General features: G+C 55.3%; 8 protein-coding genes across 8 annotated transcripts; 3 read left to right on the top strand and 5 right to left on the bottom strand.

Annotated features, from left to right (window-relative positions):
* Positions 1 to 121: 121 nt before the first annotated feature.
* E0L32_002825 (uncharacterized protein) lies at positions 122 to 4208 on the bottom strand (the record flags this gene model as incomplete). Its single annotated transcript, XM_031137057.1, has 5 exons — positions 122 to 1673; positions 1733 to 2446; positions 2710 to 3679; positions 3740 to 3922; positions 3986 to 4208. The coding sequence occupies 5 exons, from the start codon at positions 4206 to 4208 to the stop codon at positions 122 to 124; spliced, it is 3642 nt and encodes a 1213-aa protein (XP_030999435.1).
* Positions 4209 to 5967: 1759 nt separating this feature from the next.
* Positions 5968 to 7139, bottom strand: E0L32_002824 (uncharacterized protein; the record flags this gene model as incomplete). Its single annotated transcript, XM_031137056.1, has 2 exons — positions 5968 to 6903; positions 6969 to 7139. The coding sequence occupies 2 exons, from the start codon at positions 7137 to 7139 to the stop codon at positions 5968 to 5970; spliced, it is 1107 nt and encodes a 368-aa protein (XP_030999434.1).
* A 784-nt stretch (positions 7140 to 7923) lies between these two features.
* On the top strand, positions 7924 to 11181 carry E0L32_002823 (uncharacterized protein; the record flags this gene model as incomplete). The annotated part of the gene is made up of 6 exons (XM_031137055.1): positions 7924 to 8048; positions 8521 to 8703; positions 8748 to 10162; positions 10219 to 10391; positions 10454 to 11076; positions 11139 to 11181. 6 exons carry the CDS (start codon positions 7924 to 7926, stop codon positions 11179 to 11181), a joined length of 2562 nt encoding a protein of 853 aa, XP_030999433.1.
* Positions 11182 to 11512: 331 nt separating this feature from the next.
* Positions 11513 to 12595, bottom strand: E0L32_002822 (uncharacterized protein; the record flags this gene model as incomplete). The annotated part of the gene is made up of 1 exon (XM_031137054.1): positions 11513 to 12595. One exon carries the CDS (start codon positions 12593 to 12595, stop codon positions 11513 to 11515), a length of 1083 nt encoding a protein of 360 aa, XP_030999432.1.
* A 1270-nt stretch (positions 12596 to 13865) lies between these two features.
* On the top strand, positions 13866 to 15543 carry E0L32_002821 (uncharacterized protein; the record flags this gene model as incomplete). Its single annotated transcript, XM_031137053.1, has 5 exons — positions 13866 to 14093; positions 14163 to 14194; positions 14259 to 14385; positions 14458 to 14962; positions 15023 to 15543. The coding sequence occupies 5 exons, from the start codon at positions 13866 to 13868 to the stop codon at positions 15541 to 15543; spliced, it is 1413 nt and encodes a 470-aa protein (XP_030999431.1).
* Positions 15544 to 16116: 573 nt separating this feature from the next.
* On the top strand, positions 16117 to 17859 carry E0L32_002820 (uncharacterized protein; the record flags this gene model as incomplete). The annotated part of the gene is made up of 2 exons (XM_031137052.1): positions 16117 to 17286; positions 17341 to 17859. The coding sequence occupies 2 exons, from the start codon at positions 16117 to 16119 to the stop codon at positions 17857 to 17859; spliced, it is 1689 nt and encodes a 562-aa protein (XP_030999430.1).
* A 1277-nt stretch (positions 17860 to 19136) lies between these two features.
* On the bottom strand, positions 19137 to 20423 carry E0L32_002819 (uncharacterized protein; the record flags this gene model as incomplete). Its single annotated transcript, XM_031137050.1, has 1 exon — positions 19137 to 20423. The coding sequence occupies one exon, from the start codon at positions 20421 to 20423 to the stop codon at positions 19137 to 19139; it is 1287 nt and encodes a 428-aa protein (XP_030999429.1).
* Positions 20424 to 21003: 580 nt separating this feature from the next.
* Positions 21004 to 23154, bottom strand: E0L32_002818 (uncharacterized protein; the record flags this gene model as incomplete). Its single annotated transcript, XM_031137049.1, has 4 exons — positions 21004 to 21072; positions 21135 to 22169; positions 22224 to 22962; positions 23144 to 23154. The coding sequence occupies 4 exons, from the start codon at positions 23152 to 23154 to the stop codon at positions 21004 to 21006; spliced, it is 1854 nt and encodes a 617-aa protein (XP_030999428.1).
* Between the last annotated feature and the right edge of the window lie 449 nt (positions 23155 to 23603).

Here is a 23603-nt window from a genome sequence, read left to right as displayed (position 1 = left end):
TCTGAATCAAACTTGATCTTGAGTTGCCTGTTTGCGAGCAGAATGTTAAATCTGAGCTCGGTACGTGGCATCTAGACAGGGCTTCCCCAGCATTACTTCCTTCCCATCCAGCCCTCTCTTATCATGCTACCCGAGAAATAAGGACAAGCTCACTGTCCAGATCTTTCTTGAACTTCGGGACGACTCCAGCATTCATCAAGGTCAGTCCGGAATATTGGCCCCTCCCCTCCAGCGTGTACTGCGCGCGTGGCTCCAGGCCCTGGAGGCGTATAGTCGGGCGGTCTTGTACCATCGTCAACCGGATCTGGAACATGAAGAGTACCGCCCGCGCGCCATCCTCAGATACGAACAGAACGGCGGGGAAGTTGGAGATGTCGCCGCCTCCGCCGTCCCGGCTCTCAGCCTGATTGAGTCGATACATATCGCCCTCAACAACTATAGGGTTCACCCTCCCACTAAGTTCGAGGAGGCCTGGCAGCTCCGCCCGCTCCTCGTCAGAGAGCCGTCGGGGATCGAGCTCGACGCCGAAGCCCGCCCCCATCATGGCGACGTGCGCGCGGAAGGACAGGCTCGCGGCCCGATGGGTCTCCTCGTTGGGTGACCGCGACACGTGCGCGCCCATGCTCGATGCCGGGTACGCCAGGGACGTGCCGAGCTGGATGTGGATGCGGTCGAGCGCGTCCGTGTTGTCCGAGGTCCAGACCTGGCAAAAGTACTGGAGCATACCCAGATCGAAGCGGCCGCCGCCCGCGGCGCAGCCTTCCCAGAACACGTCGGGATACTGCTGTGTCAGCTGTTCCAGTACGCGGTAGAGGCCAAGCATGTACCTGTGGTGGCTGGCTGGGGATGGGCTCTCTGTGATGGCGCGGTTGCAGTCCCACTTGATGTAGCTTATGAGTCCTGGTCGCAGCAAGGCCGAGATAGCCTCGATTATATAGTCCTGGACCTCGGGGAGTCCCAGGTTGAGCATCAACTGGTTGCGGATTTCCGTAGCAGGGTGGTCCCTGATATCCATCACCCATTCTGGATGGGCCTCAAAGAGTGCCGATCTGATACTGACCATCTCAGGCTCGACCCACAGACCTAGCTGGAGCTTGTGGTCGATTTGGATCCTGCGAGCGAACGCATCCAGCCCCTCTGGGAATCGCGCTGGATTGGCCACCCAGTCACCGAGCCCGGCACGGTCGTCGACGCGGGGATATTTAGCCCCGAACCAGCCATCGTCCATGACCAAGAGTTTCACGCCGAGCGCGGCAGAATGCTTCGCAATCTCGGACATTATCTTGTCGTCAATGTTGAAGTAGACGCCCTCCCAGGCGTTGAGCAGTAAGGGACGAGGCAGTCGGGCGTGATTTGAGCGTGCGAGGTTGTGGCAAACGAGCGAGTGCAGGTTGCGCGACATGTAGCCGAACCCGGACTCAGAATACACGACCACACACTCTGGCGAAGTCAGTGTCTCTCCAGGGGCGAGTTGCCACGACAGGCACAGAGGGTTCATCCCCATGCATATCCGGACTCCTCCGCGGGGGCTAAGCTCGACTTCGCAGAGGTGCGAGCCGGAGTATACGAGCGCCATGCCCCAGATCTCGCCGTGAGTCTCCCCCGCGTCGCCGGAGCAGACGGCCAAGAAGGGGTTGTGCCAGTGCGAGGATACACCCTGCGCGCTGCCGAAGCTGCAAGATGTCGGTCAGGATGGGCCGTCATGAAAAAGGGGCAAAGCAACGATACTCACCTCTGCACGCCTGGACGGATCCTGCTACGGACTCGCTGTCTTTCTCTCGCCCACTCGCCGTGTAGACCGACCATGTCGTATCCTACCCTCGCAGGCATGGGGAGGTCGAAGCTCAAGCTGGCCAGCTTCTCGATTGTGATGGGGTGGTTGCCAGAGTTTATAATCCTCGTACTTCGGACAACGGCGTCGTGTCGGGCAAAGATGCTGTAGGAGAGATCGGCGGTCACAGAGCTGGAGGCGTCGTGCATGTGGACAACGAGGGTCTGCACTTCGTCTTCGGTCCCAAACGTGCACGGGAGACTATCGAGGCTGGGCTTGCCGGGGACAATGCTGTGAGAACGGTACTTGAAGTCGGAGGCGGAATGGCCTTGAGCGTGGCGGACATGGACCGCGGGCACTCGGAAGTCGCCGCGGCCGAGCTCTGGGAACTCGCGGCGACGCAGCTTGTCCTCATGCGCATAGGTACCGCGCTCCGTGACGGAAGCCGGCAGGGGCTGGTCAATCCTGCCCCCAAAGTGGCTGGAGACCAGGTCGCCAGAGTTGTGGTCAGCGTGGAACTGGTACGAGGTGCCGATACCATTGAGACTGAACACTAGGTTTTGCTCGTAGGTTGAGACCGTGATGGGCGGGTCTGCCGTCGTGGGGAGGTGCATCGTGAGGACGTCGAGATGGTGCCAGGCAGATCTGGGACTTGTGTGGTTGTCAAGGGCTGGACTGCCAACTTATACCAGTCGGTACCTGAGGTTCGGTTATATGGCCGGCATCGTATAGGTTGACTACCTACTGATCGTGAGGCCCGACGGCTTTGGGCAGGATTGATTGGTGGCTTTTGACGAGCCGGGTGCTCCTGTAAGTGCTCCGGAATATCGTACTTAGTGGAGGTACGTCCAGGTACATGCGCCATTGCGGAGACGGCAGCGATGTGTTTTTGATTGGCGACCCAAGGCAAGAATGTTTCGCCTAGGCCCTCGACCTACCGTACACCTATGCTGGCAATGGCCTTTGAGTGTCGTAAGAAGACCGTGCAAGCGCTGGCGAGCATGCATACGCCGGTGAAAACGATGACCCAACGATACGAGGCGGAGGGCGGTGTGCCGGCGGTATTCAGGTCGGAAACCAGCAACCCCCCAATAGGACCAGCAAGAACGTTCCCGATGCCCTTCCCGAAATTGAGCAGGCTGAAGACGATTGGGGCTGTTGTCACGTCGTCGGTTATGGCGGTGCTCATCCTTGCCCAGATGGCGGTGAACCCTGCGCCGAAGAGCCCATACAAGATGGCAAACAGGATCAAGACGGGGAGAGAGGTAGCAAGCCTCCACATGGTGAGGCAAGCAATTGCTGCCACTATGGTCGATAGGCAAGCCAGGACATCCAGCGGTACTCTGCGGTCGGAGAGCATACCGAAGATGAACTGGCCAGCAACTTGGCAGACGCTCATGAGCGCGAGGAGCAGCGCGCCGCTCTTTCCTCCGAGACCGAGTGATGATGCAAAAGAGGGCAAGTACAACGAAGGGAAGAAGTACCCGAAGCCTTGTAACAGGTTGGAGGTTGAGTACACCCAGAATAAGGGACTGCGAAAGAATGTCCAGTTCATCCTAGGTATACTGGCTCGCTCTGAAGAAGGAAGACGGCCTCTTAGGAAAGGGATAAATGGCCCCGTGAGCAATGCCAAAGCGATAGCCATGGCACGAAGCGTAGTCTTGTATCCGTACTTGGCCAGGAGTGCTTGAAGAACGAAAGGCATAAACGACCCGGAAACACCAGACGCACCGCAAAGGACACCGTATGCCATGCCGCGGCGAGCAACCCAGTACTCGTTCACCATGCTTAGAATAGGGTAGTAGAATATGAGGAAACCGAGCCCATATGCCACACCTTGGGTGAGAATCAGCACCTCCAGCGTAGACGCAAAGGACCCCAAGGCGAGGCCGATAATACAAATTGGCCCTATGACATGACTGAGCTCATGGTGTCAACAAAGATCAGAAAGACATGTATGATACGTACAACCGATCCAAATCATCTGCCGCTGCCAGCGCTGATAACGCTGGATGAAGGGCATGATGACTGGTGCCCCGAGGTAGCCAAGCCCCGAGGCGATGGTGCCAACCACAGGGATGTAGCGATTATCGGCGAATTCTGGGATCTTGGAGTAATGCTCCTGGAAGACGCCAAAAGAGAGGGGGAACCCTAGGTTCCTCGGCTGTCAGCCAGCGATCCCGATCAGATTATCACGGGATGGGGGTTCGTTACCCCAGAGTAGTGTCTCGAAGACAAAGGCAGCGCAAAGAAGTTTCCAAGCGGCAGCTCCTCCATCAATAGGCGAAAGTTCTTGCTCCACGCCCCTCCCATCTGTTGGTTCACTTTCAACATAGTGCTGCTGCCGCTGTGACACTGATCTGTCGCTCCTTTCATATGCGGAGGGGCTCCGGGCCAATTCAGGCCGTGCGATAGTCACTAGCTCTGTGTTGCTCATTGTGCTGATCTATCGTGAGTTTGGGAAGAAGTTGAGAAGATGCTAAGATATCGCATGTTATCGACGCTGCTAATTGAAGTGATATAGTAGGTTGGTTGCCTGCAACATTTTCTCCTCCCAAGCCAAGTGTAGATCTTCAATTGACCGAGGCCCGCGCCAATTCGGGTATCAACATTCTGAGCTAGCACGTGAGGTCGATATCTATGCCGCTGGTCTCACTTCTACAGATCATAGGCAGATCTCAACCATTGGCCTCGTATGATTGGAAGTGCACGGTTGGCTTCACTATTGCTCTTTTAATCATCGCGTTCGGTTTCTAGTCCTTCTTTTTCTTCTTCTCTTCTCCGTTTTCGTGAGGTTTGATCGGGGTAGAGCTATGAGGCTATGTCTAGGAGTACTTAGGGGGCAAGAAGAAAAGAGAAAGAAAACCGAAATAGAGAAATCAAAGATGAGAAAAAGAAGTACCCGTCATCCAGGGCCTTTCCAATGAAATCCGACTCTTGCGGAACATGATGGTGTTTGACAAAGATGTTGAGAGTCGAATTGATGGCCTCTACATGAACAGACAACTGAGCGATTGTTCAAGTCTCTTCCTTTCCTAATGCCCTGATGAAAAGCCAAAAATTCCTCTCTGTTCTTTCTTCTATCTCCCATCTCTTCCATTGCTAAAATTTGAGAATTCTAAGAGTGAAGTATGATCAGGCCTGAGCACTACATCAGATACAAAACTGATTTGACTTCCTTCTCCGGGTTGCTATTCTCTGCTGTCTACAAATTCAGCGAGAAAGCATGATCCTGAACAACAAAGCCGCCAAGATGACTCCAGGCGCTGCCCAGGATCCTCCTGATCGCCGGGGCCACCAGGTTGTGCCGGCACCCACAGCCGCCTGCGATGTTTGTGCGGGAGCTGAAGACCCGGAAAACTCGACGTGAAACTCATAAGTCTGCCCGGAGGGACGACATACAGTGCCGGCGGCGCAGTGTATCTCCTCGCTCCAGCGGCCCGCGGCGCAGCGTTGCCAGCTGTTGGTCATGCAGTTCCACTGCCCTTCAGAGCCACCGCAATCAGAGCCCGCGGACATGGCTCGTTTGTCGAGGGGACGTATAGGTCCAGAGACCATTTCGTAGTGGTGATTCTGGCGAGAGAGAGGTTGGTTTGGTAGATCCGTGTTTATGGCAGTGACTTGTTGGACTCCAAGGAAGAATAAAACCACGAATATCGCCATAGTTCTTTCAGGAGGGGGCAATGAATGATTAGGGAGGGTTCTTTGGCTGCCATTCCCATGAACTTCTGCTGTATCACCGCAAGAGCAAAAAGGCTGTTGACTTTGGGTCATTTTTGAGCAACGATTTGAAAAGTTTGACATTTCTTTCATGGAGATCTTGGAATCTGATCTCGAATCTAGGACGAAAGACCAAAAAGATTAATTGTCTTCATGCGGACTCGAGTTGGCGATATCGCCATTGCTGCCCAGCGTGTTAGTGGACCTGTGGCCAAGTGGAATCGGTCATGGACGTGGGTTCCTACAATTGGCCAGGGAAAACATTGCCGCATACGAGTACCCTCACATGGGTCAACGCAGGTACACGCGCACAATTGGGTTGTTCATGTGTGCCCAAATGCTTCTATTGCATGGACTCGGTGTCTGGACGGACCGATCTTTTCGTCAGATGAGCCCATATCTGCATTACTCTTCATTAAGGAAGTAAATCATCATTGCATCGCCCAGCAACCACTGCTTGCTATATCCATGACTGTCTACGGCGTGGCAGTGGCGGTATTCGTCGCAACCGTTGTGCTGGAGCACACACAGCCGCCATTGCTCAAGCTGGTCACGGGTGGGCTATGGCATGTGGCTTCCGCTTCCCAAGCGACTGACGTAGTAGTGGCCGTCTCGTTGCGGAAGTTCTGGGCCTTGACCAGCACGGGGATGACTTGGCCGGTGGACAAGCTGAAGGAACGGTGGCCCAGGACGCTCAGGATGCTGCGAATTTGGCCGCTGTGGCTTGTGAAGCTGAGCCAGGTATTGTCATCATGGCTGAAGATGTCGTCGAGCAGAGCCTTGCTGCGAATAGCCTGGGCAGCTTCGGGCTCGCCTTCGGTACCCCTCCACAGTTCATCCAGCTCCGTGAATCCGGCCTCAATCTTGAAGGTCGGGAACGAGGTTTGGATGTACGTCTTGCTTGAACGACGATCGCAGGTATGTATGCTGATATCCTCGCGGAGGAACTCCTTGACGGTGGGGACGAACGGGGACTCAGCAGGCAGGTCCAGACCGCTGAAGGTGAGGTTGGCTGTCTGCAGGCAGCGAGTCAAGGGGCTGGTGTAGTAGCTCTGGATGGCGGGCTGGCCCTGGGCAGCCAGCTGCGAGGCCCAAAAGTTGTGCGCCTTGACGGCCTCGGCGGCACCGGCCTCGGTGACACGGGCGTCGGCCCAGGTCACGGTGCCGTTGCCGTCCAGCTCGGCGTAGTAGCAGTTCCAGGCGGGAGTGCCGTAGTAGCTCTCGGCGGCATTGTGATATCCCTCGCCGTGACGGCCCATGAAGAGCACCTTGTACTGGGTGCGCGGGTCGGCCTCCTGGTTCAGGGTGTTGACGTAGTATGCGAAGCGCTGCCACTGAGTCTTGACACCGCTTGGGTCGAACCGGGCATCTGTCTCGTAGGTGCGGTTCATCAGACCAAAGTTGTTCTTGGCCTGAAGCATCTTGTCAGACCCAGTAAAGACTACCTGATCATGGATGGCCGGCATTGTGCACTCACATAGTCGAACTTCTTGGAATCAGTATCGGGCTGATCCTGGAGGAAGAAGCCGGTGACGGTCTCGTATTTGATGAGTGTCTGGCCACCACCGGAGCATAGCGTGCGTTGTCGGTCGTTCCAGTAGCCCGATTTGTCCCATTCCCAGGCGGCAGTGGCTTGGGAGAGAGCCATAGCGGCGACGATGTAAGGCACGTACATCTGGGGAGAGAAGAAAGAAGATGGATTGGCTGGTGATTTGGCGCGCGATCAGATCTTAGCGTTCGGGGTTAGCTACAGGGAGAGAGCGAACCGACGAGCATCTGTCGCCGCAGTTTGAGAAGGATGCGCTGCTTTTGTATGGGATTGCCGGCCCTTAGGTACCCAGCCGGGCTACATATATCATCATCGGAGCGAGGCGGAGAGCCGCTACCTAACCATGTGCGCCGTCATCTGGTGATCCGGCACTTTCCATACAGAAAGCTTGACAAAAGCTAGGGAAGCTTGGGCGCTTGAGGCTTTGTGGCCCGGGCTCCATCAATGCTAAGGGCAGCTAGCCGGTTGCCGTGAGCTTCGGGGCCAATCGTTCTGCAACGTGCGGTCCCCGGATTGCTCGTGAATGTCGCCGCACGTGTTGTTTGCCTTTTGACTTGAACCTCCAGGCTAGGATTTATTACCCTTTGCAGGCAAGGCTCGATATCGCCATATGGGCCGTCCCAGGGCTTAGTGCCCGCTTCTTAAGTGAACAGACTGCCCCGAGGCGTGGCATCTTGTGGATCTGGTGAAAGCTGTGATGTGAACGAGAAGCTTCGTTCAAATTCTGGGAGGGTGTGCCTCCTGGACGTTAGCCTGGACGCGATCCCTGGCTAGAGAATAGAGACTGATCATGCACTCTCGTCCCGCAATGCCATTTCTCCCCAAGAGTAGAAGTTGAAGTGAAAGTTCAATTCTTGTACCTGCGATGACATAGACTGCCGAGATGGTCTCCGATGATTCAGCTCAGCAGCCTCATGGAAATACCGGCGCGTCCCTTTTGCCAGCCTACCTGTTAGCTGAAAGGTCCAAGATCAACTGTATGCTTGTCTCTCTGCTGCTTGTCTACCTGTAAGTCAGCAGTTTACTTGGGCTGATGATTGTTGTGACAGTAAAGGGCAGGCCTAGAATGCAAATTGGAAGTTTTGGTGGGGGCGGGGTGCATTATGGATGTCCCTGCGGCGCCTGCGGGAAACCCATGGGTCGCTGGAAATACGTGCTAACATTGCCTGGCGAGAAACCTAATCAGAGCTCTCAGAATGCCCCAAGATAACCTCCCCAGCTCGCCCCGCCCCATCCATTCCAACTGGCTGTAGCGGCTAGAGTGGACCACAGTACCTACCCCAACCGTCCATGGATGTTGACATTTGGGATCTGGGACCCTCGTCATGCCCTGCCCACGTCAACACATCGCACCTCCAACAGAAGCAAGCAACTTCCACCATCAAGACCAAGCTCGAGCATCGTTCGCAGCTACATTCCCACAGACCAGAAGAGTCCGCAGCACGAGTGACCTCCTCCCATGACTGCCCCTTTCCTCTAGACACGGCCACCTTCACAGCTCGGGACCCCGCGAGCCAGCCCTCAACGACGCCTTCACCGACCAGCACCACAAGGACTCGCCTGCTAGTAGTTGTGTATGTCTTCTACCGACGCCTCGCAAACAACCAGACCCGACTCGGGAGAGGCCCACAATGACGGTCGGATTCGAGAAAACACGGCTGAGGTGAGAGCAGCCGTCGAAACCGGCAGCTCACACGACACCTCCAGCTCATCGGCGGAGCAGAGCAACAACAAAGCCGGGTCGGAGAAGCTGAACCAGAGCGCCGGCACAGACACCGATGAAGCTTCCTCGCTAGCCGATGATCCCTTTGCCGCAGGCGATGTCGATACCGACGACGACACAAACAATGCTGCCCCCAGCGTTGGAGCTACCGACATTCAACAGAGCCAGGCCCTTGGTTCACATGATGTCCTGTCGGCTTCCACCGCAACTCTGAAACCCTCGACTCCACCTGCTGCCACAACGGCCACCCAGTACCTCAACATCGAATCAACAACCTACGTGGACCCTACTCCTCGTACCCCGACGACCTCGTTACCGCCCTCTCGAACTCCGTCTAATGCTGCGCGCCCGTCTACCGAGGCCAGCTCGCCCGGCCGGATAGACACCAGCTACGATGACCGGCGCTACCAGAGTGAGGACGAGCAGGAGAAGGGTTCAAGGTCGGAGATCCAGAGTATCATGGAGCAATTCAGCGAAGAGGGCGGTGGCCCAGGCGAAGACGAAGTCATGAGCCCGCGACTTGAGATCGCATCTCCCCTCCTCGGCGGCGCTGTCCAGCATCCTCCCCGGAAATCAAGCCTGGAGCCGCTCGCTCCCACCATCGCCCAGCAGATCCAGGATCTTCAAGGTCTGAGGATGGCCCCCTCTTCCAGTAGCTTGAGGTCAAAGCACAAAGAGCCTGAAGACCAAGGCCCCCCGGTGCCGCCCAAGGACAATATGCCGTCATTTGCACATGACGAGCGCCATGGCAGCATCGACTCTCCCTTGTCGCCGACAGTCTCTCTACACCGACCCCCTCCACCAGACCCCGAACCCGAGCCATCTCTCCCCTTCGACTTTCACCGTTTCCTCGAGCAGCTCCGCAACAAGAAAGCTGATCCGGTAGCACGGTACCTCAAGTCGTTCCTGTCCGAGTTTGGAAAGCGCCAGTGGATGGTCCACGAGCAGGTCAAAATCATCAGCGATTTCCTGGCCTTTATTTCCAACAAGATGGCTGTCTGCGAGGTGTGGCGCGATGTGCCAGATGCGGAGTTTGACAATGCTCGGGAAGGCATGGAGAAATTGGTCATGAACCGGCTGTATTCGCAGACTTTCTCTCCCGCCATCCCGCCCCCCCAGCCCATACCAGGCGCCAAGTCCAAGAAGCGTGGCGGCGAACGTCTTATGGGGCCCGGGCGTCGGGGTCAACACCAGGAGGATGTGGAGAGAGATGAGGTCCTCGCCCAGAAGGTCAACATCTACGGATGGGTCAAGGAGGAGCACCTCGACATCCCCCCTGTTGGTGATAGTGGGAAACGGTTCCTAAAGCTTGCACAACAAGAGTTGCTGAAGATCAAGTCATATCGTGCCCCGCGAGACAAGATCATCTGCGTTCTCAACTGTTGCAAAGTTATTTTTGGTAGGCTCCGTTCGATCTCGATTCTCGGCTGTGCGGATGTGTTGACGCCATCATAGGTCTTTTGAAGCATGCCAAGTCGGACTCGTCTGCTGATTCCTTCATGCCATTGCTCATATATGTCGTCCTCCAAGCGAATCCGGAACACCTGGTCTCAAATGTTCAATACATTCTTCGTTTTCGAAACCAGGAGAAGCTTGGCGGTGAGGCTGGCTACTACCTCTCGTCTCTAGTATGTCCAACCAACCCCTTGTAGTGTTATTTGTGTTACCTGCCTTCTGACCCTTTGAGTAGATGGGCGCTGTACAGTTCATCGAGAACATGGACCGGACTACTCTCACGATATCGGACGAAGAGTTTGAGCAGCATGTGGAGGCTGCAGTCTCCGCAATTGCGGAAAAGCACCGGTCCGAGTCACCACCGCCGCCCCCTCCGCTGTCAGAGAAAGTTGGCCTCATTCTCCAGCCGTCAGTGGCTGGGGAAAGTTCGTCCAGTCGGCCGTCAAACGAACTATCGGGTGGTCTCCCATCTCCGCGAAGATCTACATCGTCAGAAGGCCCCGAAGACGAGAAGGCTGCTATTACCGGCCTCTTGCGCACGATTCAGAAGCCTCTCAGCACCATTGGTCGGATCTTCTCGGAGGAGGCGCCTTCAACGCCGCCGCCGCCGCCGCCGCCCACTGGTAGTCGCAGCCCAGCTCACACGCCGGTTCCCGAGGGCGATCAGGGGCCGAGGCCGGCGTCGAAGCACAGCTTGTCGGCCGAAGAAGCAGCTGCGAGACAGGCGAGTGCCGAGGCCGCAGAAGCTCAGCGATTATCGCGCGCTGAGCACGCCAATGTTGTCGAGACTCTTGCTGGCATGTTCCCGGACCTTGACAAGGACATCATCAGCGATGTGGTCTATCAGAAGGAGGGAAGGTAAGCTGCGCCATACCTTGTCCCACCCCCCACGGCCTGGTCGATGCTAACGATTCCTGCAGAGTTGGTCAAGCTGTTGACGCTTGTCTCGCACTCTCGACATGACTGTGATTGTCATTTTCTATTACGAGGAATAGGAGGCCGAAATGCATTAAAGTCGAATTTCTAGCATAGCCTTGGAAAGGTCTCTTGGCCTGAGCGTGCATCCAGGTGGATTTGTTTTCCTTCGCTCTACGTCAGCCTCATCTTGGCCTCGATGCGCGGCCTTAGACATCGGATAATCACGAGATGGATGGATGATATACATCATAGTAGGCGTGGCCCGTGTTACTTGAGAAGCCTTACATGTTTATTATACCCGATCAAAGTAGAATATCTATACACACCCACTCATGGTTTGGAAGCACACCTGACAAAGACGACACCCGAGCGAGCACTACGGAACAATCGCGGCGCTTGCGCTCTCCGCGGTCCCCTGGGCATCCACTCCTTTTCTATCTTTGAGGAAGCAGTTTGCACCCTGCCCTGGGATGTAATCCGTCAGGTTCGAGTTGTAGGTGACGGCGGCGCACCACGAGCTCCGCGACGGGTTGGCGTTCCAGGTCACGCACGCCTCCATGCAGTCTTCAAAGGTGTACTTGATGGTCTTGGATATGTCTTTGACTTGGCCGTTGCCGTCGGCGGCCGGGTCGTTTTGGTACCAGTCCGTGAAGCAATAGGTCGTGAAGCGTGTCTTCTGGTCCTTGGCCGCATAGGTACGGGGGTCTTTGTACGTGCAGCTGTTGGCCGACGTCCCCGTCGTGCCGGATGTCGCGATGGCAGGGTTGCCCGACGTCGCCGTTATTGCATTGCCCGCGGGCAAGGTGGGCGATGCTGTCTGCGTGTGCTGCGCAGAGTTGCTGGACGACGATCTCCTTAGACCGAGGCCTAGGCCGACGCCGAGCCCGACGGCCAGCACGACCAGAGCGGCCGTGAAGAAGAATATCATCCAGACCTTGGCGCTGCTATATGGCTTCTTGGGAGGAGCCGGGCCGAGACTGACGATGGCTGGCGGGGAGGGGGAGGCGTACGTGCTGCCGTCCGGGGAGAAGCGTTCCTCCTCCCGGGAAACAGGCCATTTCTGGCCGAGGACGTGGTGGTACGGCGCCTGTGGGCTGCCATGCTCGGGATCCATGAATTGCGGTTGAGCGTACGTTTGAGGTGGGGAATGAGGATGCTGGAAGGGCGGACTCGGTGCATAAGCTGCCTGTTCTGGAACATGTATTGGGGCTTCTTGGTGCGAAGGCATCGGTGGGCTCGGCCTGGGACCCCGCGGCGGTACTGAAGCTGTATGTGGGTGGGAGCTTGCAATACGGCGGGTCGAGGCTATCTCAAGGCCGTAGCTGTCCTTGAGGCCGTAATGGGACCTGTCGGACTGGAGTATCTTCTGTTGCGGAGTGAAGGGAACGGCGTAGGCATCGTGATGAACATCATGGCCCGATGCTCGCGACCCGTCTGCCGCCTCTGGTGCTGATGTCATATTGACATTGTTTATCTTTCTCTCTTATTATTTCAACGTTTGCCTAAAGGTTACATCAAAGATTTTCCAATAGGCCAAAGATGTCATGCAGAATGGTGATGATCGTGCGGTAAAGATGTGCTGGAAGTGGGCAACAAATGACCCCGGACAGAGGGAGAGCGAGAGGAGAGCGAGCAGGTTCAGTCCGAGGGGGCATGGAAGTAGTACTTCAAGAAGGATAGAGTAACACAGTTCGGGAGGGAGCTCTGTCAGACGGGAAACCCAAACAAAGCCATCAGATCGTCTTTGATCCTACTGGGCTGACTTGGACAGCTCGCCCCGGGATATTCTGATAGCTCACGCACCCCGGCACTGTTCATCACCCCAATCCATGGACGCATTCCCCGAGACGCGCGGTCGGCTCTAAGGCAGTCTCAATCGGGTGGCCGACAGGCATGCTTAGCCCCGAGAGAAGAGCCAAAGGGCCGGGGTTGCTTTCATCTGGGATGAATTGGGCGATTGGGGCCAGAGCCAAGCGTCTTACATGCTCGATGGAGGGAGGGACAAGGATGACACCGGCACTGCATCGCGCTTGTTGGGTATTTGCCTAGCACAGCCCTCGCCAGCCCCGCGGATCTGGCGCGCCTATTTTTACCTACTCTGTTCAGCTAGGTACTTATTGGGTTAAGCTGCTCAGCTCTTTGGGGCTGCTAGGACTGTACAAGTAATGAGACTGACCACCTTGTCCAGGCTCGGCGAGTCCTGGCGCTTCCGTGCCAACAGATCCATCCATGGCCTTGGGTTGAACGGATAGGTTCAGCGCAGTGGCTAAGCATTAGGGGCCTGCATGTCTCAAGAAGTTGGACCCTTTAACGTGCGAGCAGCTGCACTCGAGGACCTCATGCTCTTGAGTTCAGGGATGGATGCATCATTGGCTATCACCGATGACGGATGCAGGAACACTTGCAAGTTTCCAACTTTGGGGCACACCGAACAGTGGATGGCTCTCGCCTTTCAGGTTGCGGGGCTAGGGCACTCCAGGCCCAATGTGCGCTAGAGCGGGTACCTGTCTTCGCCAAACCCGCGAGCCGAGGCGCTGAAGCGTCCCCGCCGGGCTGGGGGTAACTTCAAGGTTGACCCGCAATCCGCCGATTGCGGTCGGCTTCGACTTGACACTTCAATGTTTCTTGCCGAATAACTTTGACTGCCTGCGCTGACCCGGGCTTGGATCGTGCGCTGGAGTCAACACATACCGGAATCATTGACACCCGCCCGGCTTCTACACGCCAATATGAGCGGCTCAATGAATCTCACCGTGCGAGCTCAGAGGATTCTTGCGACGAGCTGGACAAGGCAACAAACCACCGGCAGACACGCCGCCGGTCGCATTCATGTCTCCGCAAGTCCGAGGTCATGGCAGCGCCGCTCCATGGCGAGCTCGGCTCCCATCCCGGCCGCTCCCGGCTCTCTACCGCTCGACGGATATCGTGTCCTTGACATGACCAGGGTTCTCGCCGGAGTAAGAGCAGACAGACCCAGTGATGCGCTGCTGTGACGAACAGGACTTTCACTGATCTGCGACGATTAGCCATACTGCACTCAGATCTTGGGCGATCTCGGGTGAGTGTAGCAGCCTTTTGCTTGCCTGCCACACGAGTGATGCTGATTGATGGCAACTGCGCAGAGCCGAGGTCATCAAGATCGAGCATCCTACCCGCGGCGACGATACCAGAGCATGGGGTCCCCCATATGCTCCGTACACCGCAGATTCGGATCTCGAAGGTCCTGGAGAAGCCGCCTATTTCCTTGGGGTGCGCAGTAACGAGACCTGATTTCCCACCTGATGATGCCGCATGCTGAATTCCTCCTCTCTTCTTGATCAGGCCAATCGCAATAAAAAGTCCATTGGTCTGTCCTTCCAAGACCCTGCTGGGGTTGACATCCTGCACAAACTCGCCGCCAAATGCGACATTCTAGTCGAGAATTACCTTCCTGGCACTCTCAAAAAGTACGGAATGGACTTTGAGACGGTACATAAGATTAACCCGGCCCTGATCTACGCTTCTATCACCGGCTACGGCCAGACTGGGCCGTATTCTGACCGCGCAGGCTACGACGTCATGGTCGAAGCCGAGTTTGGCTTGATGCACATCACCGGCAACCGAGACGGTCCTCCGGTCAAGGTAGGCGTTGCAGTGACGGACTTGACGACCGGACTCTACACGAGTAATAGCATCATGGCCGCTCTGCTAGCTCGCGCAAAGACCGGCAAGGGCCAGCACCTCGATGTAGCGCTGAGCGACTGCCAGACGGCTACGCTTGCCAACATCGCCAGCAGCTGCCTGATCAGCGGGGAGAAGGATAGCGGACGGTGGGGAACTGCGCATCGTAGGTCTTGGTCCAATGAATGCTCTCAGTGCCTCGCAGGGTGCCGTTGTGACTAACCAGTCCATGCGGTTTCAGCTTCCATCGTGCCATACAAATCTTTCAAGACCAAGGATGGGGATATCCTCCTGGGAGGAGGCAACGACCGCCTCTTCGGCATTCTCTGCGACGGTATCGGGAAGCCAGAGTGGAAAGAGGACCCCAAGTTCAAGATCAATGCCCAGCGCGTCGCCAACCGAAACGAGCTCGAGAGCATGATCGAGGATATCACCTCGCAGAAGACCACGCAGGAATGGCTCGACATCTACGAGGGCAAAGGGATGCCCTACGCGGCCGTCAACGATGTGCAGGCCACGCTTAATCACGCGCACACCAAAGCTAGAAACATGGTGGTCGAGGTCGAGCATGGCGAGTGCGGACCCATGAAGCTGGTCAACACACCCGTCAAGTATTCCCACAGCACGCCCGGTGTGCGGACGCCGCCGCCGACACTCGGGCAGCACACGGATGAGATTCTGAGGGAGCATCTTGGATTCGACGAGGACAGGATACGAGGTCTAAAAAGCAAGGGCGTCGTGAGGTAGGCTATGCCGTGTCGCTGTTGGTGTCTTTTCTCCCACCGGGAGCTTGTCCCTTAGGATGCCTAACATCAACCCCATAGAAGTCGCATAGCATACAGGTAAAAGCTACAATAACTGGAATTCGAGCCTCATACCCAATATGCACGAATATGCAATCGTGCGAAATGCCCGTAAAGAACATGTCCAGTCCACTGTCGAGTCAGGGGTAAAGGGTGATGCCCATCACGTGCACGTGCTAATCACGTGAAGTGCAAAAACCAGCATGTCATCCGATTTTGGTAGCACCTCCTTCCTTGAACAGCCCTAGTCGGACCTTCCTCGACGTCGTCACTATTGTGCATTGGGATTCTACCACGGCTTTTTATACTTATTATGCCTCTTTGATGGATCGTGAGAGTTAAGAAACACGGTCACACGGAGTTGTGACTGGGAACGAGTACGCCTTTCGTCTTGCTGCATCGCACGACACCACGACGCCCTCGTTGAGCTCTCTGGACGGGAATAGATGTGGATGCTGATTCAAACAAATAGGACGACATACTGAACCAAACCCTTTCCACTTAATCATGGTTGATCATGGAACCATTGCGTCCTCAAGCAAATGATGCCTCGTCAACCGCGCCGAGCCGGCCGGCAATGGCGGCGGCGGATCTGATCGCAGAACCGACTGGCGCGCCTGTAAAGATCCCAACAACCACCCATGCATCCATGACTACAGCCACGAGCGCAAACAATGATGCTACAAGAGCCGCTGCTCAACCCACACCTGCTCCACGGACTAGCTTCTCGCCTACGAGGCCGCCCTACATGCCCCAATTCACGGCAGCGACCCAGATGATTCTGAAGCGAATGCGCGGGGAGTCGACGAGTCTCAGCTCCACCCTCGCATCTACCGTCGCTACAGACCGGACACCGATCAACGCTTCGACGTACGAGGATGTAAAGCGCCGCCTGCTTACCAGCATGAACACGTCTTCCAACATGACTCTCCAGATGCCCACCCTCCCGACACCCATCTCCAGCGTCGGAATAGGCACCGCATCGAGCGCGACAATGGCCATACCTATGCCTGCCGCTCCGGCTCCAAGACCAGCTGGTAGAATGTCCGCTATTCAAAAGGTCAACGCTGGACTGACGGCATCAGGGAAGCCAACCCCGTCTGCTGCTGCGAAGAGGGCCGCTGCCGAAGCCAAGCAGGCGTCTGCCGCCACTAATAGCAAGAGGATCAAGCTCTCTGGCAGTTCACGTGTCGGTGGAGGGAAGCGCAAGAGAGGCAAAGGGGGTGACGCGGAGGAAACAAGCTCTCTCTCGTCTCTTAGCGATGAGGAGCTTGACGACACGAACACCGCGACTACAACGCCTACCACGACGACAAAGTCGGGCAGGCAGGTGCTCAAGCCTACTACGTACAACCCTGCAGCCATGGACTCGGCGACGAAAAAGCGTGCTCACTATGGCAAGCGCACCCCCGGAGAAGCGATGTGCAAGCTCTGCACGCGGCTGGCTTTCACAGACGCGAACCAGATCGTCTTCTGCGACGGATGCGAAGGTGCCTGGCATCAGCGGTGCCACGAGCCGCATATTGAGCCGGACGTAATCAATAACCCAAACGCGAAGTGGTTTTGCTCCGCTTGTCTGGTGAAGAAGGAACGACATTCCGCAAACAAGAAGATCAAGGTCGAACCATTACCAGTGCAGCCCCCGCCGCCGAAGTTCGTGGCATGGGTAAACCGGACAGCAGGACAGGTGATTATGACAGTGTTAGATTACTCGCTCCGTCATGACTAATGGGATTCCCAGAAACGAGCCTACCTCAACGGACTTTCACAGGCAGCGCTTATCGACATGGTCATGCATGCCCTCGAGCTGCAGCCTAATCTTACCATCTTTCCAAACCCGGAGAGTAGTGCAACCGCCATCACGAGTACCGCACGCTCCCTGTTTGCGGGTTCAACCACCGACGGCCTTTTCGCTCGCGCAGAAGCCAGCCCTAACGGGCCAGTCAATTTTATTCGCAAGGTTCCAGGCACCGTACAGAACGGAAGTGGTGGCATATTCTTAGGATCTTCAATGTACAGGGACATGGGCCTCAAAATTGAGGACGAGGAGAAGCTCACGGGCTACACACCGTTTGATCCGGAAGAAGAAGACCCCTACGGTCTGAAAAAGTCGTGGCCGAGACCAGGAAAAGGACCGCACGACAGGATTCTGTTTGGAGGCGATGACCTCCTTGTGGACAAGGATGACTATGAAGCCTTCAGCCATGTCATATACAACTTGAACGGTCGCAAAGTCGAAGAGAACGGCATGGCTGTGTAGATTTAGGAGTTCATTATGCAGGCTGGCTATCTCGGCTATGAGTGCTATAGATACATTCAAAATCACACCCTGTGCCCCATGTCATCCCCTCCTGGATTGATCCAGTTCATACTGTTCCCTTGCAGCTTCCTCAACTGCCTCCGAAAGATCAGACGAAGGAATATCAACTTTCAAGTCAGCAGGTAAAAAATGATGAAAGTCTGAGGCGAAGAGTCGAAGTGAGCCACAGGATAAGTTTTCAACATCACAGCGATCCATGATCATGTGTGGTTTCCCCTGTTTGCCGATGCGGGCCAAACTGATCTTCAGAGCGTACGGCTTTTTGCCTTTGGAAAGGCGTTCGTCTGGGTCTCGATACGGAATTTGCAGTGAGATTGCCGTACGAATTCTTCCATTGGACTTGTCAAGATATGCTGACGCAGAGCGTTAGTAAAGCTCACTCAACCCTAGGGAAGAGTCGTTTCGTACCTTTCAGGGCACTTGACGGGGTAGGATGTGAGAAGTCCACCTGAAACACGAACGAAGGGTAAGCGGCTGCCCCCCAAAAGAAGACTCCGTCAAAGACGGTGTTTTGGTACTTGCTCAAGTCGTTGTATTGCCGAGTCTTGACTCCCCTCACATATGTAGGCCACTCTGTTCTGTACTTGAAATCTGTCCAATTCAGTCCCCAAGTTTGCTTCTGACTATCTGGAACCGAGAACCAGACTTTCTGAAAGTGGTCATGGAGGGTTCGACTCAGTAGCTGGGCGCTTGTGGTATGCAGTCGCGTGACGGACATGAGTACTGAAGAGAGTCGCAAAGATGCTGGCCGAATCTAGGCAGTAAATCCAGCGATGAGCTGTTCAGATCCAGACTTTCCCGCCTCTTCAGTGCTGGGGTACCTTTATATACGAAATCCCATTAAGAGTTTCAAAGACTTTCTTTGACAGCTTATTACTTTTACTATACTAAACAATGAACCACTGCTCTTTGTTTGTCTCCTCTTTTGAATAGTTTAGGAACAGTTAATAGCGATACCGATTCGCTGCAACTCTTAGCCCTGACTTACACTATTTGAATTTTATAGTTCTAGGAGTACTCATGTGCATGATATACGGTGGAAGTGCAGACCTGGCAGCCCACTTCGTTAAAAACAGTGACAGAGGTATGGTTGTAACAGGAGCACGCGGAACTCGAGATGTATTTCATTGACGGGTTGCCCAGCGATAAATGGTTGTAAATACAGACTCAAGCTCATCCTGATACATAGGAGATTCTTGCTTGCCTTTACGAAGAAACTAGCTCAGGACACTCTCCCACGGCTCAATCTTCCATCCCCAGTTGTACACAAACGGAACTCGATGTCTCTCCGCAGCACCTCTGTCACCATAGACCACCTTGCAATCCTGTCTCACGAGCTCGAGCTTGGGGAAACGGCGACGTTCGTCCACCAGTCGATCGATGAGTTTCCTGATCCCGGCCTTCTCCACCTCCGATCCGCTGTAGATGTCGAGTGACTCTATCTGCGGGGGAAGCATGTCGATGAGCAGGTCTCGGTCAGCAAAAGTCGTCCCCGGCAAATCGTTATATCTATGGTTGAAAAGAGCCGGCCCGTCGAGCGCCAGCTCTTTAAGAGCTGTGAATTTCTTGAAGTCGTAGGACGTTCTGAGGTCTGCCACTTGGGCGTCAAAGGTTTGGGCCTCGGTAAAGTCCATCTCGATGCGGGTCAATCTTTTCCTTCGCTCCAGCAAGACCTCGGCAATATCTTGGGGACCGAGATCTTCCTCCAAGGGATATGGCCAATCCCTGGAGTGGTAGACAAACTCTCTGAGCACTGGGCAGGCGTGGACGAGCATCTTGACACTGTCTTGGGGCAGATAGCAGCGGTATAAGCTGAGCTCAACGACATTTGGCAAGTGAGCGTTGAAGCCCGACATCTCATGGTAGTCGCCCAGTCGGAGCGCGATAAGGTTGGGCGCGGCACGGAGGAGGCACGATATCTCGGCCAGATCGTAATCCAAGTCCTGACGGATATCGTACTCGAGCTCCAACACCTTCAAGGCCGGCAGGCGAGGCCGTTTGCGACTGAAAAGCGCGGGCAGCTCTCCATCTTTCCACCAGTCTCGGAAATAGATCTTGTCGGCGTTGGGTGCCAGGACGAAAAGGCTGGCGGTGGATTCTTCGTAGAACTCGGACTCGGTCCATTTCTGTAGGCCGGCCGCGTTGAAGAAGGCCATCGACTCCTTCGATAGGAAATCCTGTAACCCGTCCTCATCTGGATTGTAGTATTTGACTTCCGGGGCATCCTCACTGCGTTCCAATCCCACACCCTGGACATACCGGATCTGCCTCACCTGCGACCTGAGATCCGACCGCTTGATGAGAGTCTCAATACAAGAAATGTAAGTTCTACAGACGCAGATCCGATGGAAGAGGACCGACTGAGTAGTTTTGCTCAAAGCCTGACATGTCCGAGCGAGCTGGGCTAGTGCAACATGTCCATCATAGCTGTCGCCATTGCAGTGCGGGCATAGCTGCCGGCAGACCAAGTCAACAAGCTCCGTGGGCAGATCGGTAAGCCCCATTGCAGTGTTTTTAGCAGACTGAAACGGGCCTCTTCTGTACTGAAGAGAGATCAAGAGAAAATTAATGGGGAGGCCACAGACTGTAAGCTCAAGTGAGGTAAAGGGGAACCCATGTCCAGTGGAGTCAGCTGAAACACTCAACGTACGAATCACGATCAAGGTGGCTAGTCAAAAGATGATGCGTTACGCTATCCAATGATCACACAGTGCATGGATGACTTCCCAAAGTCGGTCAAGTGGGCGTCAGGATAGTTGACGGAAGTCCATCAGGAGCTATTTGAATGGTAACAATCAGCATCCTTGTCATATCCTTGCCCGGGAACTCGGAAGGGTTATCCCACTACCTAAAACCGATGGGTTTCTGGCCATCACTTGGTTGGTGTGCCTTTGGGTTTGGAGATTAGAATCAGCCCAGCTGGGATGTGAACGAAACTGTGAACGAAACTTTCTTCCGAAAGAGCACAGATTCGGCCATAGACATGCTAAATCCCCAAAAGACCTCGAACCACAAAGGGAACTAAGCAATAAAGCCACCTTGTTTCAAACACATTTGTTCTGAGTTCCGCATCACGTCGTGAACTCATGATATAACATTCGTTCCCTTGACACGCCCGCTTTCCATCTTGGCAGTACGCGAGCCAAATTGAATCTGTATGAACACAATGCAGTTAACAAACAAGAGGGCACCAAAGAGCATAAAGAATGACTTACAGCTCGTTTCTTCTCCCGGGCTACACCACTCATGCCCAACTCCTTAGCAACTAGCCGCAGTACTCGTTTTCCAGGCTCAATGGACGGTCCACCTGCTTCGGGATTTTCGAAGTCGCACTTCTCCCACACAGGGAGTTGGATGGCCCACAGCACTAGATCTTCATCCAGGAATGGGAAGCGGACTTCGCGGCCCCAGTGAGCCATAACCCGGTCATCTCGGCCGAGATTTCTCTTGCCTAGCCGGCCGACATCAAGCTTGATTTCTTCGAGGAGACCCCGATATCCAGCCCTGGAGAAGCCGACAGCGTGGCGGCCATAACCGCCAAATAGTTCGTCTGCTCCCAGACCAGAGAGCAATACATGAGCAGAGGTCGCATAAGGAACTGCGGTGGAAGATGGGTGTGAGTAGCTGAGACCAGTTCCGCGTGCCGCAAAGTACAAGGCATATGCTATAGAAAGATCCATCTCAGTATTGTGAGGATAGACGAGAGACACCACTTCGGCTCGGTGAGAAGTTGTCTCAGAGTAGGGTACGTTGACCTGCAGGTAGAGTTCCATCAGTACATATCTCGACACATACTCGGCCCTCGAGTTCTTGCTCACCGCAACAAAGCACCATTTACGCTCGGGACAAATGGAAGTGAGTTCGGCAAACGACTTCCTCCCAGTGATTCTATCCGGGCACGACTCATAGACATCTATTTGTCCACCCGATGCCGATGCCGCCTTGCGGAGCTGGGCAGCGACGCGAGGATTCTCGAACGCGACATTCAGAAGATCGATGCCTTGATTAGGAGGTACGATATCATGCGCTAGCCTGGCAAGAATAGTGCAATCAAGGCCGCCTGAGAAGAGAACAGCAACTCGGGTATCATTGCTAGGAGTTCTGGCTGGAGGAACCGGTATGTGGAGAAGTCGTAATTTCAGTGACTCGGTCAGGCGATGGCGGAGTTGACGGACAGCGGGCGAATGAGCGAGCAGTTCATGCTTCCCATGGGGCAAGTCCGTGTTAAAATGCCCGATGCTCAGTACAGTCTGATAGTTGGTTATTCTACACATTCGCCCATCGCAGCTCCTGGGAACACTCACGTCATCATCCGCGGTCGACAGCCAGTCGTGTCTTGTCAGGTGCTGTTTTGGGCTGTGCGGCTCTGGTGAGTTGCGAAAAGAGCCAAGATCCAGAACGTAGATCCCATCAGCCTCAACCTCGTCCCATTTATGGGTGGGGAAGTCGCCCACGCTCGAGATAACTAGAGACGTTTCGCTGTGTCTTGTAAGTAGGGATCGTCGACCAAGCCGATCCCTCCCGAAGAAGACTTTGCCGGACTCGGCATCGTAGTAGACGAGAGAAAAGGGCCCTTCGATAGCTCTGAGAGTGTCAAGTATTGCGTGTTCTCGGTCTTGAGTCTCGCCGAGGGCAGCTGCCTGTCGGAGTTGTTCACACACCAGTTCGGCATCGTTGCCTTTGACTGCGGAGCCTCCTAACTTCCACGCCTCGCCATTCCAGCATAGGGCCGATCCTGACTGAGAGTCCACGAGCGGCTGTCTCGCAATGTGATCGCCTCTGAGAGACAAGACTGTCGAGGTGAAGTCGAGGGTGATGCTAGCCCGATCAGGCCCCAAGTCGCGGCGTGCGCGATGCTCACCCAAGTGATCTGGGCCTCGGTTGCAGAGCCGGCGCTGCAGATCCGAGGACAAGCAGTCTGTCACGGGATCTTGCACCCCGCAAGATATGACGGCGTGGATCCCGCACATACTCTGATGGCGCAGAGTAGCCGTGCCCTTGTTCTTTGCATCAACCTGGATCTCAGTGCCGCCAGGTTGCTTGCTAGTTATGAAATTTCAGCGGGGTGAGATTGGCCCCACCACGACCTACCCCAGTAGTGCCAAAGCACCCGTGGATGCCCTGGTAGTGCCTGGGCAAAGTGACCTGAAACATCCATCCATTTGCACTCCCATCCATGCATGTTACCCAAACCACTGGGCTGGGAACTGTTTGGTGTTCTCACTCAGACGACATTGCGCATTTTGTGCAAAAGACATAGACTTCCTCGCTGGGGTCAAAGTTCGCGTCAATGGCAAGGAATGCCCTGCTCAACTGATCGCGGATGGAGTGGGCAGCCCTCCCAGCTGTTCTTGAAGTCTGGTGTGCGCCTCGATCCGTGACGGCCTCTGGCAACAACGGCGACAAGGCCAAAGACGCCGAGGCTGGTCCACAGCCAAACATGCATTCGGGGCATCGCAGGACAAGAGATGATCGTGCGGGGGAGGACGGGAAACACTGGGTCCTTGCTTGCAATGACCAATCTGCCATTGGACTCGTCGTAATGCTTCTTTGCACTGCTGCTGGCCTTGTCCGACTAGGGCAAAGCTAAAACGCCAGCCGAGGCATCGTCACACCCTCATATGAAAGGCACTTGCCACCCAGAGCAGGATGATGGGGGGTAGACCCGGGAGGGGGAAAAGAGA

Source organism: Thyridium curvatum (assembly GCF_004353045.1).
Source record: "Thyridium curvatum strain D216 chromosome Unknown NODE_12_length_601061_cov_81.036774, whole genome shotgun sequence".
Lineage (NCBI taxonomy): Eukaryota > Fungi > Ascomycota > Sordariomycetes > Thyridiales > Thyridiaceae > Thyridium > Thyridium curvatum.
Note: the sequence above shows the minus strand (reverse complement) of the source record. Positions and strands in the feature narration are given on the sequence as shown.